Raw genomic sequence first — 19378 nt, 5'->3', positions numbered from 1 at the left:
AGCCTTTTTCATGCACAATTATTGTTTTTAACCCACCTTACAGAAAGATAATTGAATGGGAGAGGGGTGGGCTGTTTGTAGGGCTGCTTTTGTTTTTGGAATGGGCCCAGGGAGGTCTGCACTCCAGAGGTGGACAACTTGGGTGTGCCCCCTTGCACAAGAACGAACAGAGGGAGAATGTCTCGACACTTAATGCTGTGCCAGGAGATCTATGTGGCTTCAGTATAATGAAAGCTGTAGGATCCAAGAGCCTTTTGGCCCCAAATTTCCCCTTAGGGGAATGCCTCCACTCTGCTCCTTGTGTTAGCGCAGGCTGGAGCTGCCCTAAGGTAGCAGCACACCTGTAACAGGAGAGAGGTATTGTAGAAACCCTTGTTCCTCAGCCTCCCATGAAGCAAATTATCAGGAGAGCAAATCTCCAGGCTTGTTGTCTGCTCTTCCTGTGTGAAAGAGACTCTGTGGATCCTGTTTTGGAAGTGCAGCAATCTACTTGCCTTTGAAAAGCCAAGGAATGGTAAATTGGCTTTCAGTTTTCATTTTGTGGGTTTTGTGCTACTGTGGGAGTGAAGTGCCCCCTTGTGGAGGACAGATGGCAGAACAATGACCGATGACCACTCTTGGTTGAGCTGGAGCTTCAGCTGCTATGGCCATCAGCTGCTATCAGCTCCTGTGGGAAGAGAGAGAAGTCTAGTTTCACCTGGAAGCAAACAAGGATCATTTAGTCCCATGTGTTGAAACTCCCTTCCCACAGAAGCAGAATGTCCACATAAGCAGAAAGGGGTGTGTGTAGGGTTGCTGCTAACTACAAGGGGGTGAATGTGTAGGCCAGTATGTGACCTGGGGCAGGGGGGGGGGAGAGAAGTTGTCTGTGGGCTTGGTTCTTGACAGGGCCTATACTGTAAGAATATATACCAACCAAGCTATCATGGTTGTCTTGTTGTCAAACAGGTACAGGAAGAAAGCTTTGCAGTGGCATCCGGATAAAAACCCAGATAACAAGGAACATGCTGAGCAGAAGTTCAAGGAGATAGCAGAAGCCTACGAAGTGCTATCGGACAGTAAGCATCGACTCTCTCCTCCCCCTTTCTTTTCCTCAGGCTGTTTTGGTTCATGTAGGGTCTTGGCCCTGGTTGTGGGGTGTTTCTGGAGACTGAGGAGATTTCCTGTTCCTTGTAAGAGAAGGGAAAAGAGTTTATTCACAGGGTTAAGGTGCAGATGTGGGACCTGTGGCCATCAAGATATGGTTGGGCAACAGCTCCTGTAAGCCCAGACCTTTGGCCATACTGGCTGGGGCTGGTGGGAGGTTCCTCCCTCCCCCCAGCCCCCATTTTTATTTTCCAAAATAAAGTGAAGCAGAGAAGGGAGAAAAAGAGGCATGTTTTTCAAGCAGAGGCAGAGCACTAGCAAGCGAAGGCATATAAAAGCACTTAGCAAAAGTGCCCTTTGGAGACGCCTTTAAATGAGTGGGTGGAGGCTGCTTTGAAGGGTGCGTTGCACGTCTCTTCGTGTTCCTGTTTTCCTTGCAGGTTTTTAAGCAGAGGTTGGATGGCCCTCTGTCATGGATGCTTGAGCTGAGATTCCTGCATTGCAGGGGGTTGGACTAGATGACCCTTGGCGTCCCTTCCAACACCTCAATTCTACGATTCTTCTTTTAAACATCCCACACTGTGTTTAAAGGGGAAGTGTGGAATGACTTTCCCAAAGCTCTGGGAAGAATTTTGACAGGTGTCAGCCCCACCCTCCTGTCAGACATGTGACGCCATCATTATGTCATGTGATTGGCTGGCCAGATGTTCTGCCCACCTGTCCAATTGGGCCCTGTGGCCAAACCTCCTCCAGTGTCTGGCCTCTGGAGCCAAAAAGGTTTCCCATCCCTGTAACAGTGGAACTAGAAGCTGAGAGGTAAAGTCGAGAGCACCCACCTAAGCCTTGTGGGACAATTAGCCATTAAGACAGGCTACTTGAGGAAGATTGGGCTTCCTTTGAAATGAGAGCCTTCTAAGCTAGACTAAATGGATGGTGTGTTTCATTAACTGTTCTTTCTCTCAGCCCCTAGCTGTAGTATGATTCCAATTTTGCTGGCTGACATTTCACAGTTGTTGCAAGTTTTTCTGAAATAATTCAATGTTTTCTGAGCATGCTATGCCAATTACTACTAATTATTAACCCAGGCAGGACTAGCTTTGGGTAGACAAGGCAAGGACTCAGTAACATTCTCTGCCCCGCAGTCCATGTGGGGGGGGGGCAGCTGTGTCCCAACTAAGTCAATGGCAGACACGTCTGCTTGAGCCTCACCTCTTTTTTGTGGGCAGCTATCTAACCCAGGTGCTTTCTGATTTCAGAGAGCAAGCGTGAAGTGTATGACCGATATGGCAAAGATGGGCTCATGGGTCAAGGTAAGGAGCTTGGTCAAGATCTGGGTTATCCTGACAAATATCATTAAAAACCAGTATCAGTTTCAAAGCAGGTTTCTGCATTGCTAAGAGGGCGAGAGGAAAGACAGCAACAGATAGCTTATGTGCAGCTCCGAAACACACAGGCCCTCTGCATTAGCTACTTTAGCTGTTGTCATAGCAGTGTGATTGAGCGACTTTCACAGGGAGCAATTTCCTGGGAGAAATTTGCAGAGTTGGGTAACTTCTTTGGGAGCAGAATATTATTAAGGTCTTGGCTGCCTTGTCAGTTCCAAGCCAAAGCAGCTGTGGCGTAGTTAGGCCTTTCACGGCCCAAACAGCCATTTTTTGTGATTCTTAACAGTTTTGTTTTTCTGTTCTGTAAAATGGGTTTGTCCAGCTCTGTAGCCCTTTTGTGGCTTTTGACCCATGAATCAGTGCTTGATTAAACTATTTCCAGGGGCTGCAGATATATCAAGGCATGGCTGGCTGGCAGGCTGCAGGTTTGCTGGGCCTTGGATGTAAATAATTTTAAGTTATCTAGTACCCCTAAGCCAGAGGTTTTCAAGCTTTCTGAGTCCACGGCTCCCTTGACCAGCCAAATTCTTTCTGCAGCACCCCTGTGGGGCTCAGGAGCCCAGTTATGTAACCCCTTGCCTACAGAACTGACAGCTTCTCACCCCTTTTCAAACACCCTCCCTTGTGGAGTGTTCTCTCCTCTCCCTTCCCCTTGGGAGCCCTCTGGGCAGCTGCAGCTGCTGCCCCTGCCCCAAAGAGAGGTGCCTTCTCACATTGTCCCACAGGGGCCTGGAAAGCACCCCCTGGCCAGCCCCAGAGGCACCATTTGCCTTGGTAGCTTGTCGCCAGGCCTGCTGCAACAAACAACTGTACAAGCCTTTGGGAGGCAGAGACACAAGAGGGCATCAGAAGAGGGAGAGAAGAAAAGAGAGACAGAAAGCAACGTTGCTCACGGCACCCCGACCATCATTCAAGGCGTTCCAGGGTGCCACAGCCTTAACCTTGGTAAACAGCAAGCCAGTGTCTTGGTGTGAGGAAAATAAAGGTTCACATTTGGTCTCTGCTTCCCCCACAGGTGGGCCCTCCGGGTCAAGACCACACCCAGGACCCGAATTCACCTTCACTTTCCGCAGCGCCCACGACGTCTTCCGGGATTTCTTTGGAGGGCATGATCCATTTGCTGACTTTTTTGGTGTGCATTGGGTTTGATCCTCATTTGTTTTGCAAGGGGATTTTGTCTGAGTAGGGAGGGAAGACCCTATTTGCTGTCTCTGGACTTCAAAACTATGAGGACAGTCAATGGTATCCCAAAGACAACCAGTACCTGAGAGATGGAAGGAACTAGTAACGAAGAATATCATTGCTATCTGGTTGTGTCAGGCCCAGGGTTCCTCTAGCTGGGTTTTCCTTTTACCACATAGGGCACTTCTGTGGAGAGTGCAGTAGGGTTTTGTCACTCATTCCCTGCTCCACCCTGCCCCAATCCTACAGGAAATTCTATTACCTACATGCTACTGCTGTGGTTTGGGTTATGCCAGGTCTGTTGGTGTTTTCTTGTGTGAACTTGGTGTTACTTTATTCTACTTGCATCTAAGTTCCTTCGTGAGGAAGCTCAGAGTGATTAAGCAGTGCAGTCTCCCATCCAGGATTCATGAGGCTGAGACCCAATGTAACCCTGTTGTCCTCCTGGCATTTCTGGACTACAATTCCCATCATTCTTCCCTCACCATTGAACATGGTTCCTGGTGCTGATGGAAGTTGGAGTCCAACAGCATCTGGAGGACTCACAGCCTTAAAGCCACGCTAGAACATTCTCCAGGACTCCCTGTGCAGCTGAGGAGAGTAAAGGGAGAGGAGGGGGGGTCTTAGACAGTGAACAGTCCCTCCTTTTTGGATCATTTCCAGATTACAAGAAACCAGATCCTTTCTGGGAAACCAGATCCCTCCTAGTTAGACATGGGCCAAATGTTGGCACTGGCTTTAGTACAGACCTCGTGCTTATCCAGAACTTCTGTGTTAGGGAAGGGAAATGCTCCCCTCTGTGTGGTGCAATTGGATCAGCTCAGTGGCTGTCCACACCCACTCCTGGCACTGGGTGGTTTCTTGCAGCTCAGGGAGGCTCTGACAAGGCAATAAAACTTTTGTGTGGAAGGAAGCAGCAGCAATGTGGTGCAAGATACATGAATCAGAACTGCAGGCAGATAATAGGCCAGAAAACAAAGGGTATGGATCTGCATGCTTTTGAGTAGCGGTCTCCCTGCAGAGGAATGTAGTGGTTGATGATTTCTTCTTTGGACCTCTTTCCAGACGATCCATTTGCAGACCTTCGCCCTGGACCACGACATCATGGGGCAGGGCCGTTTTTCTCTCCCTTTGCAGCATCGCCAGGTAAGGAAGGAACAGCTGGAAGGATTTGCCTGCCCATCTGCTCCTCGTTGTGGCCTCCAGCCCCCCTCCCCCGGTTCCAACTGCACGTGGACCCTTGCTGTAGGGTTGACCTCTCCCTTGGACTGTGTGCTTTGCACACTGTGACCTGGTGGCCACTTTTGCAAGGCCACATTCTTTCTATTTGCCCCTCCTTGGAATCTCAAAGGAAAGTTTTCCTGCCTGGTATCTCTTTTCCTTTGCTGGTTCATCTCCCCTGGCCTTGGTGCCAGCTGCACCCTTCCTTGTCAGTGATTCTGGCGCACTCTCTCTTTCAGACTTCTTCTCCCCAGGGCTTGGTCCTGCTATGAATGCAGGAATGGGCTTCCGCTCTGTCTCCACCTCCACCAGATTCATTAATGGCAAGCGGATCACTACCAAGAGGTAAGCTTAGGAGGACGTTTTAATCCATTTGCCTACTGTCTTCTGGCCTTGTCACACAGATTTTGGGCCCGCTTGGGGAATGACCAAGCCCATTCTTTCCGTTCTCCATGGCCCTCCTCTCCTGCTCATTTCTGCTATCTTGTATCTGTATGAGGTACAGAGTAAGCTACGGAGAGGAGATCTAGAAGTTTTATATTGACTCAGGCCACTGGTCCATCTAGGTGAAGGGAGGGGAAACCCACACAATCTGTACCAGATTGGGGATGCATTCCTTATTTACGTGTGTGTGTGTGTGAGAGAGAGAGAGAGAGAGAGAGAGCGCACACACTAGCTCTTTCTTGTTATTGGTTATCTTATCAGGAGCAAGTTGGGGAAATCCCATGGCTCCTGGTATTTTAGACCTTTTAGCAGCTTGCTCACATGTTGTGTCCCAGAGAGTTAGAGGTTTACTTGCCTTGTAACTTTTATAAACTGCAGTCCCTCTGGTGATCATGTGTTTGCGGTGGATTGTACAGGGTAACACCTCTCTCTCCCCCCCCCCCCCACTGTCCTACAGCCTAACTGAAAAGGTTAAAGTGTACAGGAGAAGTCAAATTTGTGCATTGATGCTGACCTTTCTACACCTCAAACCTGTCCCTCAAATCTAGTGGAATGAGGCTGGCCTCATTAAAAATACGAAAGACATAATACATTAAAAAAATGAGATTCTAAGTTGATGCTTTTGCGCAGAAACCCTCATCTGTAGAACAAAATATATTTATTGGTTTCTCTTCTTCAAAAATAAATTTTAAGAGCAGCTTCAAATAATTTTTTGGTGTTTGTCTTTGAAAAATCTAATGAAGGCGAGCAGGTGCATAATTACAGGTATGGTAGTAAGAGAACTGTGGTTGCTATTATGGGATTAATCATACACCCAAAATGTAAGCAAAGGCTAAATAATAGACATGTTTGTAGCCATGCAACTTAATGTTCAGCATTCCATGATTTTATGTGTTCTTCACAAAGTCATTTCACTTTTCTATCCCCTCCCCTTCCCCCCTGTTCTCCAGGATCATCGAAAATGGGCAGGAGAGGGTGGAAGTGGAAGAAAATGGGGAGCTGAAATCCATCCAAATTAATGGTGAGGGACTAAAAGGGGAGAGGTATCCCAAGTTTCTTTTCTCTGTAGTCAGCCGTGCACAGCTCTCTCCAGCTGAGAGCAGAAATGTGAGCTTCTCTGGACGCCTGCTGCCTGCTGCCAGATCTCAACCTGTCTCCTGGGAGACAGAGAAAGTAATAGACCCTCATCCCCATGGAGCGCCTCTGACATTTAATCTACAACTTGTGAAAAGCTTTGTGAAAAATGTGCCCTCCCACCAAGCAGTAGGATGCCTGTGTGCCAACGTCTGAGACATTTGGGGGTTGGAAGGGATCTCCCCAGCACTCCTGGCCTCTTTCAGAAACACAGGCAGAAGGAAGGAGGGGGGCTTTTCAGACTTGTGGTGGAACGGCTTAGAGAGGTAAAATAAGAGATGAATGTGATAATAGCATATGCCAGGCTGGTGGCAGAGGAATGGAAGAGAGCTGTGGGAGAGCTAGGAAAGTTTTCACCTGGGCCTTAAGACATCCATTACCCACAAAGTGTGGTGCATATATTGGAGAAGGGAAGCAGCCTAGGGTAGTCACCTTCAATTTTTTCAGACCCAGATCTTGCCTTTAGTTTCAAAAATGCATTCAGGGATCAACTTCTTCATTATTATTATTATTATTATTATTTTCTAACCATATATTTCTCTGGTGGTAGCATTGCTGTTGCAACCGTCTTTAGGCCAGGCTGCAAATCCTTAGCCACCAGCTGAAGATCCTGGGGCAGGAGTCCTCAACCATTTTGGGTGGTTTTGCAAATTTCAAAAACCGTTGTGGGCACCACAACAACTGGCAATACTCGGGCATAATAGCTGCGTGCCCCCCACAAGTCAATTAAAAATATTGTTTGGAAATGGCAGGCCTCTTGTTGGGTCTCAAGGAGGTGTCTGAGGATGCTGTTGTGTCAGCCGGCACCACATTGGGGACCCCACATCTAGGGTGCTTGGCCTTTCTGGGCAAGGCCATAGCAATGATGGGAGGGGGAAAGTATACTTGGGGTGCCTTCTTTGGACAACTGATGGCTCAACCCCTTCCCTTTCAGGTGTTCAAGACGACTTGGCCCTCGGCCTGGAGCTGAGCCGGCGGGACCAGCAAGCTGTGCAAAGCCGCAAGCCAGCCCCTTCCTCGCCGGCACCGCAGCACCCGGCCCCCAAGCGCCCCTCCCCCAGTTCGTCCCCTGTGATCGTGTACACCGACAGCGATGAGGACGATGAGGACCTGCAGCTGGCGATGGCCTACAGCCTGTCTGAAATGGAGGCCAAGGGCCAGCACAGAGCAGGTGCGAGAAGCCCCTCGAAAAAGCAGCCCCCTGGAAAAGCACAGTTGCCACAGGGGAGCCACGCCACGGACAGCCAGGCGGACAGGCTGTCCAAGCCCCCCTCTAAATCCCCCTCGGGGGCCGTGGGAGGGAGCGGACGGGGAAAGGGCAGAGGCAAAGACTCCTCCCCTAAGAAGAAGAAAGATGCGCAGTGCAGCCTCCTCTGAACCAGCCTGAGACTGGGCTTTCATTGGTTGGTGCGCTTGGGACCCTGGCCAATGGAGGAGCGGGGGGTTGTTCCATCAGGACCGGCTGCCGTGATGCATCACTGGCAGAATCGCCCGAAGGCCCACCCAGTCAGAAGAGGAGGTGCTACTGCTACTGCTGCTACTGAGTAAAGGGCAGGAGCAAATTCTATTAGCTCTGTGTGTGTGTAATTTGGCATGGAGAGGCATTGGCCCAGGCAGCTCCTGCACAGCAAAGCCCTGGTGCCTTCAGCAAGTTCAGGCTGCGCTGTCTGCCTTGCTGCTCTAGTGCATGGCTTGGCTGTATGTCCCTGTCGTTCTCCTGTATGCATAGATCCATGAGGGTGGGGGTGGGTGGGAGGGGGCTGTGCTCTTGGCTGCCACTGCTTGCCCTGGGCACTAAAGGAAGCGAATGCATTGCTTCTGCCCCAGGGTTTGTATCAGCAATTTGGGGGAGCTGATATATATATTTATTATTATTATTATTATTATTATTATTATTATTATTATTATTATTATTATTTATTTTTATTATTGTTACGTCCCAATTAACAGAATGTGATGGCCTGTGTTGAGGGCCGTCCTCTAAATTTGCCCTGGATCTGAGTGCCTTTTCTGCACTAACATCCATCTCCATGAATGGTACCAAATCCTGTGCCTTTATCCCCCGACCACTGCTGCTGGGGGGAGGGGGTGGGCAACAAAACAACCCCTATATGCGAAAGGCTAGTGAGAACTCAACCTGCGCTGAAGGTGGTGGCCGTCCTACAGTGGCTAGCAGCAGAGCGGTCTGTTGATGGGCTGAGATGTCAGAGAAGGCACAGCTCTGAGAGAGGAATCTGCTCTCTTCCGCTTACTTGGCAGCGCTGCCCGTCTTCAGCCTTTGGGGGGGGGGCAGCCTAGGCATGGAGACTCACGTAGGAACTGCCTTAGGCCCTAAGGCTTGAGCACCCAATTTCCTGTGCAGAGGAAGAGAGGGGAGGTACCACAAGGGGGCAGGGAGGTCTGAACACGGACCAGGCTACGTTAGTTGTGTCTGTCATGACAATGTAGTTGAAAGGCACTTCCTGCTTTTGGAACTTACTGGGGACTGAGGAATGTGTGAGGCATAACGCATGTAGGTTTATACCTCTGTGGAGAACCTGTGGCTCCTCCAGATGGTGCTGGGACGCAACTCCCAGTATCCCTGTCTTTTGGCTGAGGCTGATGGGAGCAACATCTGGATGGCCGCAGAGGTTCCCCTTACCTGCCCTGTAGTTTGCAAGTGCATGCCACCTTCCCCTGCAGCTTTTGCCTGCCCCTAAACCAGCGGTTCTCAACCCTGCTTGCTGGCGTCTTGCACCACTCCCTGCAGCTGTGACCTCCTCCTTTCCCCCTCCCCTGCTTCCCAGGGCCTTTGCACCCTCCTCTTTCTCTCCCTGATCCCTTTTGTGTCTAATGTAACCCCCGGTGGCAGGCCCTGGATAAGGCTTCGGTGGATGCTCGATGTAGGAATGTAACTTGTTGGTGCCCTTTCTCTCTCTCTCTGCTGTTGCTGCTGCTGCTGCCGCTGCCACCACCACTGCTTGTCTCCTCACCTGCCCATCCCTCCCTCCTGTGCTTCCCATGCCACAGACCCTGATGGACAGGCATACTCTGTCTGATGCCCCTCCATGCTGCCTCTCTGCAGGTAACCCTCAAGTGTTCATTTTGTCCAGTTGGTTGAAATGGCAAAAGGTCTGCAGGGTGGTTCTGTTGGTGGTGGTGGTTTAAAAAATAATAATAACAGCAGAGCTGTGTATATTTCCTACACAGCCTGGCATTTTGCCATACAAGACTGCTTATCTTTTAAAGTGAGTTTCTGGTTGCTGAGATGCAGCCACTTCCATGTGCTTTCCCTTCCTCTCTTCTTTTCTATCACCTGTTCCTGGATTCCAAAATATCCAGAGGTTGGGTTTTTTTTTGGGGGGGGGTAGGTGGTGTTAATTGACTTGTAGAGCCAGGGGGGCAAATGCATTTTTGAAAATGCTTAAATATTTGTTGATAGGAAAGTGCAGTTTAAGTCTATCAACAGACCTTAGATTTGCTGGTTGCAGTGTTTTAGTCTGGGTTTGGAGCAGAATGCATGAACCTCAGGCCCATTAGGCCGCTTCCCCCCAAACCATGCTCCTATCAATCTGCTGCCATCAGCTGATGAGCCGGGGATGATGTTTTGTTTTGTGTTGGCTGCACATGTCAGTTCCCCACAATGTGTTGTTGTGCAGCCAAAGCATCAGGATGCAACCCCCTCCCCCAATCAGCTGATGAGAGAGAGGCTAAATCTTGTTCAGAATTCTTCAGTCCTGCTGGGTGCTGCTTTGCCAGTGTATTTCCTGAGGCAAACATGTTGGCAAAGCAGACCACCCCCGTGGGTCAACTTTGACAGGTGAGTGGAATCATCACATGATTGACTGGTGGTCAAAGTTGGCTTGTGGGGTGTGAGGAGATAAAGACCTGGCTGATGGGGGCCCAAAGGGTTGTCCACTCCTAGTTTGGCAGTACAGAATATGCACAGCCCTAGTGATTTTGTTTGTGGGAATTGATCTGCCCCAAATCTCTCTTGCCTTTGTGTGCACATTCCACACTACAAGATTCCTCATTAGTCCTTGCCCTGATATATCCCTGCACTGGGTACCCTTTTTGAGGGAGGGTGATAGATCCCCTCACAGCTGTATCAGCTAGGGGCACCCGAGAGTTTCTTGGGCGGATTCACATAATTCAGTTGGCAAGGTGAGGACATGGCTTCAGCGTGTGGCTGTGGCAAAGTGGGGCCTAGAAACTGTTTCAATTCATAAGCCTCAGCTGCAGTGCTCTCCCTAATTCTTCACATCATTATAGAAGCACCGCATAGCTCAGTTGGTAGAGCAGGAGACTCTTAATCTCAGGGTCGTGGTTTGAGCCCCACGTTGGGTAAAAGAGTCCTGCATTGCAGGGGCTTGGACTGGTTGACCCTTGTGGTACCTTCCAACTCTACATTTCTATTATTCTGTGTGAAGGCTTCTAAGAGCTCCACTGGTTAATATAGAATTGGGTGTTGAACATTGCCCATATGTGAGGCCACCAAGAGAACACATTTAATCTGCTCTGAGCTCCTTTTGTAGGAAGGATTGCCTATAAATAACAAAAACAGGTGAGTTTGCCTCTCCTCTGTGTACAACCTGGGGCTCCACTTCTCCATAAGCACAGCTTGAACCTAGTGCTCTTCAGCTTTGGAGCCCAAGGTGATGTTGGACTACAACTCCCAACATGCCTGATCATTGGCTAAGCTGGCTGGGGATGATGGGAGTTGTAGTTCAACAACATCCAGGGGCCCAAGGTTGAACAACACTGTGTCTAACCCATGTTCTCCCTGTGCCTACTTAGATTCTCTCATAGACGAAAGCAGCAGCCTCTCACTCAGGAGTGGCTCACCTGTGGCCCTCCAGATGCTGCTGAATCACAACGCCACATCAGCCCTGACCATCCTGGGTGTGAGGCTGATGAAAGTTGGAGTCCAGCAAGTTTTGGAGGGTCACAACTTAGTCACTCACCTTCAGCCTCTTGCTCCAGAAAAGTTTCCTGGAACTGAGTGTTGCATATGACTGCAGTATCCCCAGGAATGGTCATTCTCTAAAGCTCTAGGTCGTTTTACATTTCAAAAACTTCCAACCACACATTTTCAGCAACTAAAATCAGGTCTTAAAAAAGAATTTCACTCATTCCAAATGTTTCATAGAAGGTACATGTGCACCTGCCGCACCCCCAAGTTCCCCCAATTTTGTACATTGGAAAAAATGTATCCCCTCGTTTCCCCCCTCCCCAGGTCTTCATACCTCTGGTTCCCTTTTCCCTTCCTTATGAGCAATTTGCAACCAAGCCTTTGCAGGGTGAATATTTTCATGTCATGTTTAACCCTTTAACAGGCAGGGGACCATGGATGGGTGGGAAGGTGATGGTTCTGCAGAGCAACCGGCTACAGTTCCTTATTTTGCATGCTTGGATGCACCCTTTCCTCCCCTGATTTGTTAAAGGCCAGTGGCTCTTTCTTGACCTTATCATTAATCCTGAGTCCACAGCAGCTGTGCCTTGATGCTAGAGCCCCTCACCAGCCCCTCCACCCTACTCCCTCTCAGTACTGCAAGTCTTACTCCTGCTTGGTGAAGCCTGACCTCCGGGGGCGGGGGGGGGGGGTTGGATGATGTAGTGCACAGCCCAGGCTCTGCTTGCTGTCACAACACTTTTCACTGCTGTCTGATTCACTCGGTGTCTGTTTTTCTCCCTCCTCCTCCTCCCCCCTCCCTCCTGTCCTGTCTCCTTGCTTGTTTCCCCAGGTGTGTTCTGAGTCTGGAAGAGCCATGGGAGAATTGCCTCTCTAGCACTCTGTGCTCCCAGAAGGCTACTCAAGCCTGGACTTCGCTTTCTGTTCCCTCCCTGAGCCCTGCCTGGGGGAACGATTGATGGGCAGGTGCCGAGTGTGTGACTTCCTCCCCGCTAGTTCTCTCTCTGCTGCGTGTCCTGTAGCACTCAGTAGCTGAAAAGGTTCGGGCTCGGCGCAGCCCATCTTTTTTTAAAACAACAACAATGTACTTGTAGCTATGCTGCTGCTGCTCCTGAGTTAACAGCACCTCTTGGTGGGGTTGGGCGGAGGTATCCCCAAGCCCCCCACTGCCTGTAGCTCCCTTTTCACTGGTGCCCCGTTCCCTTGCAAGAGAGGACCGTGGCTAAAGGAGCGCGATGGACTTTTTTCGCTGGACCATTTTATGAATACGTTATGAAGGAGACGGCGGTGCTGTGTGAACTGTGGTGGGCACAGGAAGTGATAAGCCTTTCCAATGCAGGTTGGCCTTCTGGCCCTCTTTAGCTCCTGCAGGAACTCTCTGGGCTGCAGCACAACAACACTCTTCCTGTTTATAGTGTTGACTGACTGATTGGGTGTGGGTAGGTGTGGAGGTGTTGGGACAGAAACCGTGGGAGAAGGGCTTCCAGTTTTAGCATAGAAGACTTTGTGCTCGACAGCAGCTGTGGGCAACTTTTGGCCCTCCAGATATTGCTGGACCACAGTTCTCCTCAGCCCTGGCCACTGGCCCTGATGGGAACTACTGTTGTTCAGCAGCACCTAGAGAGCCAAAGATTCCCCCTCACCTCCACAGCAGCATTTCTCAGCCTGGTAGTCCATCAACATATGGGGAGCAATGGGGGTTGGACTCCCAGCAGCCACCTGCAGACCCAAGGGTGGGGGAGGCTGCTCTAGGGCCAAAGGGCTATAAACCAAATTTTCCCTCAGAGCGGCAGGGATGTCACTTTTCCAGACCAGGCCTTGCAGAGAGAGTGGGCGTGTAGTATAGGCCTCTCATGCCAGGAAGGAGAGGGCTGGGGCTGTCTCTCTCTCCCCCCCCCCCCATTCTCTCTCTCCCTTTTCTTTTCTCTCCAATCAATCCCTTGGAGGAAATCCTCTCCCAGAAGGTAACAGGGCTGGAGTTAACTTGCTCAGTGTATCTCTTGACTTGGGAGTGAGATTGATCTGTTTTGTAATTCAAAGCACTGGCCTGGTATATTGAGTGGAAAACATTGTCAATAAATTTATTTGCAATGAATGCTGCGTCAGAATTTCATCGCGGGTATCAAGCACTTCAACTCAGTTACAAATACTGACACGTGCCAGCTAGGAAAGGAAATAAATGGGTCCCCTAGGAGTGGGGTTGTTGTCTGCCCTGACTCAAGCCAACCCCCAGATGCTGAGGATTGAACCTAGAACCTTGTTCATACAATACAAATGCAGCTGAAGGCAAGCAGTTCCCTTTCAAGGAAGCGGCTCAGGGCAGTGAATGGGTTGTGTGCCTGGCATGCGTTGGGACGCTTTTGCAGCCCACAATGCAAGTAGCGCTGCCCCACCCCCACCCCTTCTGGATGACACACAACATGAGTAGGCTGGGCTGCAGCTGCACAAACGCGACACAAAAACTTTATTCACATCAAATACAAAATTAGATTCTCTAGAAATGTCTCTTGGTGTACATAACATCACAGAGAGAAAGTGAATGGGGCAACATAGTGGGGAGGAGCAGGCATAGGTCCATCTCTCCCAGAGTGACACCCTGCCCCCTTTTTGGGAAAAGGAGGGAAAGGCTGCTAGGCTGTAAGTAACAGGGAATATACATAGGGCAGGCATGGCCAAACTTGGCCCTCCAGTTGTTTTGGGACTACAATTCCCATCATCCCTGACCACTGGTCCTGTTAGCTAGGGATGATGGGAGTTGTAGTCCCAAAACAGCTGGAGGGCCCAGTTTAGCCATGCCTGACATAGGGGAAAGGAGTGATTGGGGTAGAAGCCTTGTTACGCTTTCCCCACTCTCACCTGTCATAGACCTAGGGACCCTTTGGGGGCTGCTCCAAATCGAGGGTGAGGAGATGATTGGAGGAGGAAGAGATGGAAGGTGCATGAGGACCACATGGTTTAATTAGATAGACTTCCCTAGCAGTGCCTTGTCGTGGATATTACCCCCGATTATGGCACAGGGACAAAGCAGCACTCTGTATAGACGAGGAGCCCACATGCACCCACAAAGTCTACACCTCTCACCTTTGTAGAAGCAGGCACATCTACAGAGGCTGGACACACAAAGGAGGCTCCTTGGAAAACTTGCCTTGAAATATGTCTAACTCGGTGTCTGAGCGCAGAGCCCCTTGTATTGCTCTGTGGCACATCCAGCTATGATTATTAGGGCACAGACAAACCTCCAAAGTGTGTCCAAGTACCCACTTCCCACTAACTAAGGGCTGCGTCCAGAGCAAGGGCAGTCAACCTCCAGAAGTTGCTAGATGACAAACTGGCTATTTGCAATGCTAGCTCGGGCTCCTGGGAGTTGTAGTTGCCCAGCAGCATGTGGAGGGCACAACACTGGCAACCCCTGTTCCAGGAGAACATGGGCAGGGTAGCACCCCACAGTATGAGGAGGGTTAGGGGCTGAGGGGTGGGGCAGGCAGGTGAGGGGCCACCACCCGTAGCTGAAATTCAGTCATGGTCGATAACATGGAAATAGACTTTATGAAGGAAGAACATCCCAGGCAAGGACACGGCACAGCAGAGGCAAAAGGGATCGAGTTGGGGGGAGTCACAAAGCTGGGGTACGCCGAGTGGGGCATCACTGTGGCAGGGCCTTCAGGATGGCATTCACCTCCTCCGCCACGGCTGTCAGTGCAAACTCAAACTGGTCCTGGGGATACATAAAATCAGTCTGGTTGTCTGCATCCCCCACATCATGTTCTTAACCCCCCTCACCTCAATATTAGAAAAAAGGCAGCAAAGATGGGGAACCTGTGGACTCCAACTCCCATCAGCCGCTGCCAGTCCTGGATGCTGGGAGTTGGAGTCCAGCAACATCTTCTCAACGGAAGGGGGTGGGGAATGTGTGGCACTGCGGCTGGTGCTGCACTCCCATCAGTCCTAGCCAGCATGGTCAATGGGTCGGGATTTGGGAAGTTGCAGATTAGCGACATCAGAGGGACCTCACTTTCCTACCACTGCAGGTGTAAAGAGCTTTAGGGACAGGGAATGGGGGTGGGGAAGTACCTGGCCCTGCTTCACAGAAGGGGCTTTTGCCTGTTCTTGTTTTGACAATGCTTCTTGCTTGCCCAGATGGAGAATAAAGAGGTTGAGGGTGTGTGTGTGTGTGTGTGGAGAAGCTATCCTACTGTACAAAGGTAGACTTGAGCATCCTCACTCTGCCCACTTTTGTAAGCTTGGCCAGGAAGGAGCACAGCGCCGGCCTGCTCTGGATAGGGTTTGACAACCCAAAAGTCCTTAGTTTCTTCTTTTTTTTTTTTTTTTACTTCCGTCCTCCTCATTCCAAACCTAGGCACTCTTATCTCCTGGGTAGAAAACCCCTGACCTTTAGTATGCTACCAAGCACCATGTCTGACCCCCCTCCCCCAATAGGCAGGGACAAAGAGTACAATGGTTGCTTGACTTAGGCCTCATCTGCACTACACATACAAAGCCACATCAGACCACTTTAAACCACCCAACTTCCCCCAAAGAATCCCGGGATCTGTAGCTTGTTAAGAGTGCTGAGAGCTATAAAGAAGAAAGACCCCCTATTCCCCTCAAAGAGCTATAATTCTCAAAGTGGTTGAACATTCGATCCCTCTTCAAAGGGGACTCTGAGAATTACAGGTCAGTGAGGGGAATAGTGGTCTCCCAACAATTCTCGGCACCCTTAACAAACTACAGCTCCCAGGATTCTTTGGGGGTTCGTGGCTGCTTGAAGTGATGTGATACCACTTTAAATGCATAGTGCAGGTGGAGCCTACACTTCCCTTCCACCCTGTCACTGCCAGAAGGTCCCAATGCATTCTTATTCATGCCCTCCAGGAACCAAGTTATGCCACCAGCAGGCGTTTCAGGTTTTGCCCACAAGCAGTGGGCACAGAGCAGGGATAGCACAGGTGATGCCTGCCAGATGTTGGCCTATGATTCCCATCATCCCTGACCATTGATGATGCTGGCTGGGGCTGCAGAGCCTTACATTGGCTACCTGAAAGCAAGCATCCCAACATACCTTTGTCTGCACCATGCCAGGTCGCTGATCTCGCACGTGCTCCAGGGTGGCTGCGATGTCAATCTCCTTCACACCTAGCAGGCAGGAGGAGAGGTAAAGTCAGAATCGAGTGAAGGGGTAAGAAGCAGTGAAGAGGGAAACTCCATACACCCATGAACGAAATGGTGGCTGTGGAATATGAAGGTAATCGGGGGTAAATGCAGAAGAGACAGGAGGAGATGGTGGGCTGGAGGCCTTCAAACAGCAGGGACCTGTCTTTGTGCAGTAGTTTGTGCACCTGGAGGCTTGGCCAAGACCAGGTTGTGTGCATGGAAGAGACCTGCCTTCCCTCCCATCCCTTCTCACCTTTGGCCATTCGGTTCAGAACCATGTCGATAAGGATATACGTCCCGGTCCTTCCTGCGCCATCACTGCAAAAAGACAAGAGGTTTGGCACTGCTGCTGAGAACAACACAACAAAAGAGGAGATCCAACTCTGCTGTTTCCCTCAGAAGGGGACCTATTGACCTGACAGTATAATTTAGTTCTATGACATGGGCTGCTTCTGATGGGCAAATCCCCCACCCACCCCAGCAAAATCCATCGCACTTTCCGATGTGCTTCTGAAAAGAACCGTTCTCTGTACCTCAGCGGGGTGGTGTTTCCATGGCAACACCACAACCAATTAGACTCAGCCTTCCCAGGGCATTACCTGCAGTGGATGACGATTGGGCATGAGCGGCCGCGGTAGCACTTGTTCACCTTCCTGCCGGAACAAGGAAAGGTTGGGATCAGAGAGCAGCCCTGCTTTGGGTTTCAACTGATCGCTTAGAAGTCGCAGGGCAGCTGCACAGATTAAGGCAATACCCTCCCCACCTCACTTACCAAGCCAAGGAGAACTAGGCATGGGTGCAAGGATGGTTCTCAACGAGCTCTTGACAGCAGGAGCTCAGCACCAAGTGGGAACAAAACACTTTACTCACAACTATCAGCAGTATACAGGCAGGACACTGTGCACAGATGGAACTTTGCAAAGTCAACTGGCAGAGATCCTCCTACGTGGCCCATGGGACATTTTCCAAATCGTCAAAAAAAGGTGAAAGTGCAGAAGCCTCCAAGAGGCATGGAGCCTAAAATGTTACTTTGCAGGACAAGTGCCCCTTTTCAAAGCCCGTTCCAAGTGTCTCCCAATAATCCCCCAAATGGATTTTTCAAATTCAGTTCATCACATTGGATTTTCAATCCTCTTCACCCACCAAAAATGCTATTTTAAAAATCACATATTAATTGATCCACTGGAGAGCAAAATGTCATTCTGTTTAATCCACCCCCTGCAACACACCATTAAATAACCCAAGTATTACCTTCATGAGTGCATTAAAGCAATCCGATTACTATGGTGCACATGGTAAAATGCAGTGAACAAGTGATTGAGATTGCTTGCACCAGTCCATATATTTTTCCTAACAAAAACATTTATTTCACATTTACATATCCAATATGAAATGGGTATCCTTCACATGGCCAGTGTTCCACTGTAGCAACATGAGAGTCCTTTGTTTTGTAATTTGGGGTCCTTTTCGCAGCTACACATCTGATTCCACAAAGCGAGTGATGCTGCTCTCATCACTTCACCTTGATTGCTCTTCTGGAGGTGAAGAGCCTTGTTTTCTTGCTAGTTACAGAACTAGAGTTTTTGCTGGCAAGGGGGAAATTTCTTTATTTTTGAGAGAGGAATTTCTTGTATCCACGCCATGGGGTGTCACAGATCAGCTAGTCAAATTGTCTGAACAATGAGAAGGAATTATCTCAAATGAATCTAACATATAAATAAGATGATATTCTGGTTATTTGATTGCTGCACATTTTGAAGGGGCTGGGGCTGGATCAAAAAGGACACATTACTCTGCAGAGCATCAGTCAGGCAGCTTGACATTTTGGAGCACTTTGATATATATAAGGTTCCAAAAAGCAGGTGCAGTATGCCAAAATATCTCAGAGGTGGGGAAGAAAGAATATTATTGAAGATGTCTGCAGGCTGATTTGCAAAACTTCTGCCTGCAGCATTCAGCTGTGAAAAATACGATCTTATAGCAGGAAAAGGGAACCTGTGACCCTCCAGATGTTGTTGGACTCCAACTCTCATCAGCCCCACCCAGCAAAGCCAATGGCCAGGAATGATGAGAGCCAGAGGTGTTGCATCCACTGCCTGCAAACTGTAGGTTTAACTGGCAGGCTATGAGCAAGGGACCTGCTCCGTATCACAGTGCCATTTCCATTTCCATGTGCTCATGGTGGCAGAGAGTCATGGGCTCTTCGCCCTCATGGAACAAATCCCCTCTCTTGCCTTATGGCACAGACCCTCCATCCACTCACAACCGCCACACACAGCTTCCTTGTTCTCCAATGGCAATCTGCACGTAAGAGACTGGATCTAGTTTTGGGCCTCTTTTGCTCTGGTGGACGAGGGCAGAGTAGGGAGGGAGGGCAGAAGGTGGAGCACGACAGCAGCTGAGGCCCTGTCTCGTTCCATGCAGCCAGCACGGCGGCCAATGATCACTTTTGTGACTATGCAACTGGGCCAGGATTACTAGCTGCAAATCACAAAAATGACACTGGCGGCTGTGAGAGAAAAAAGAGAGAGGAAAAAGGAAGGAAGGAAGAAGAGGAGGAGGAGGAGAGGTGATGGTGAAGAAGAGAGAGAGAGCGCAATGGTGTAATGCAGGCAGAGGAAAGAATTAAGCGAGCTCCATAGGGAACTAGAGAGGCAAAGAGCCTCATAAAGCAGCACCGACAGGACACAGATGGGAGAGAAAGGCAGAGCTGAGAGCAAGCTGGGATCCTCTCGTATTTCAGCTTGCTTAGGTTGCACATGTGCCCTGGGCCATTGGTGGGGGGAGCTCAGAAGGCCACAGGAACCGTTGAACCCCAAGGCGTGACACCGGGATCCTTTCCTCTCTGTCATCTTCCAAGCCTGAAGCCACACAGAGTTTTCCT

At 49.9% G+C, this 19378-nt stretch overlaps 2 protein-coding genes across 2 annotated transcripts in view; one reads left to right on the top strand and one right to left on the bottom strand.

Annotated features, from left to right (window-relative positions):
• Positions 1-13438, top strand: part of LOC308576343 (uncharacterized protein) — a 35487-nt gene extending 22049 nt beyond the window's left edge. Inside the window, exons 14-22 of the mRNA XM_081175613.1 lie at positions 949-1058; positions 2343-2396; positions 3487-3603; positions 4719-4799; positions 5114-5219; positions 6269-6339; positions 7387-7623; positions 9462-9516; positions 12176-13438. Coding sequence (XP_081031739.1) covers positions 949-1058; positions 2343-2396; positions 3487-3603; positions 4719-4799; positions 5114-5219; positions 6269-6339; positions 7387-7623; positions 9462-9490 — 805 coding nt within the window. The 3' untranslated portion in view covers positions 9491-9516; positions 12176-13438. The remainder of the gene's footprint in view (positions 1-948; positions 1059-2342; positions 2397-3486; positions 3604-4718; positions 4800-5113; positions 5220-6268; positions 6340-7386; positions 7624-9461; positions 9517-12175) is intronic.
• A 340-nt stretch (positions 13439-13778) lies between these two features.
• The window catches only part of PTPRN (protein tyrosine phosphatase receptor type N), a 35875-nt gene continuing 30275 nt past the window's right edge, over positions 13779-19378 (bottom strand). Inside the window, exons 20-23 of the mRNA XM_081213810.1 lie at positions 17094-17147; positions 16748-16812; positions 16403-16476; positions 13779-15058 (exon numbers count right to left, since the gene is read on the bottom strand). Coding sequence (XP_081069936.1) covers positions 14987-15058; positions 16403-16476; positions 16748-16812; positions 17094-17147 — 265 coding nt within the window. The 3' untranslated portion in view covers positions 13779-14986. The remainder of the gene's footprint in view (positions 15059-16402; positions 16477-16747; positions 16813-17093; positions 17148-19378) is intronic.

This window comes from Podarcis bocagei, assembly GCF_964188305.1.
Source record: "Podarcis bocagei genome assembly, chromosome: 1".
Lineage (NCBI taxonomy): Eukaryota > Metazoa > Chordata > Lepidosauria > Squamata > Lacertidae > Podarcis > Podarcis bocagei.
The sequence above is the reverse complement of the archived record's forward strand: the minus strand, read 5'-3'. Positions and strand labels throughout refer to the sequence as shown.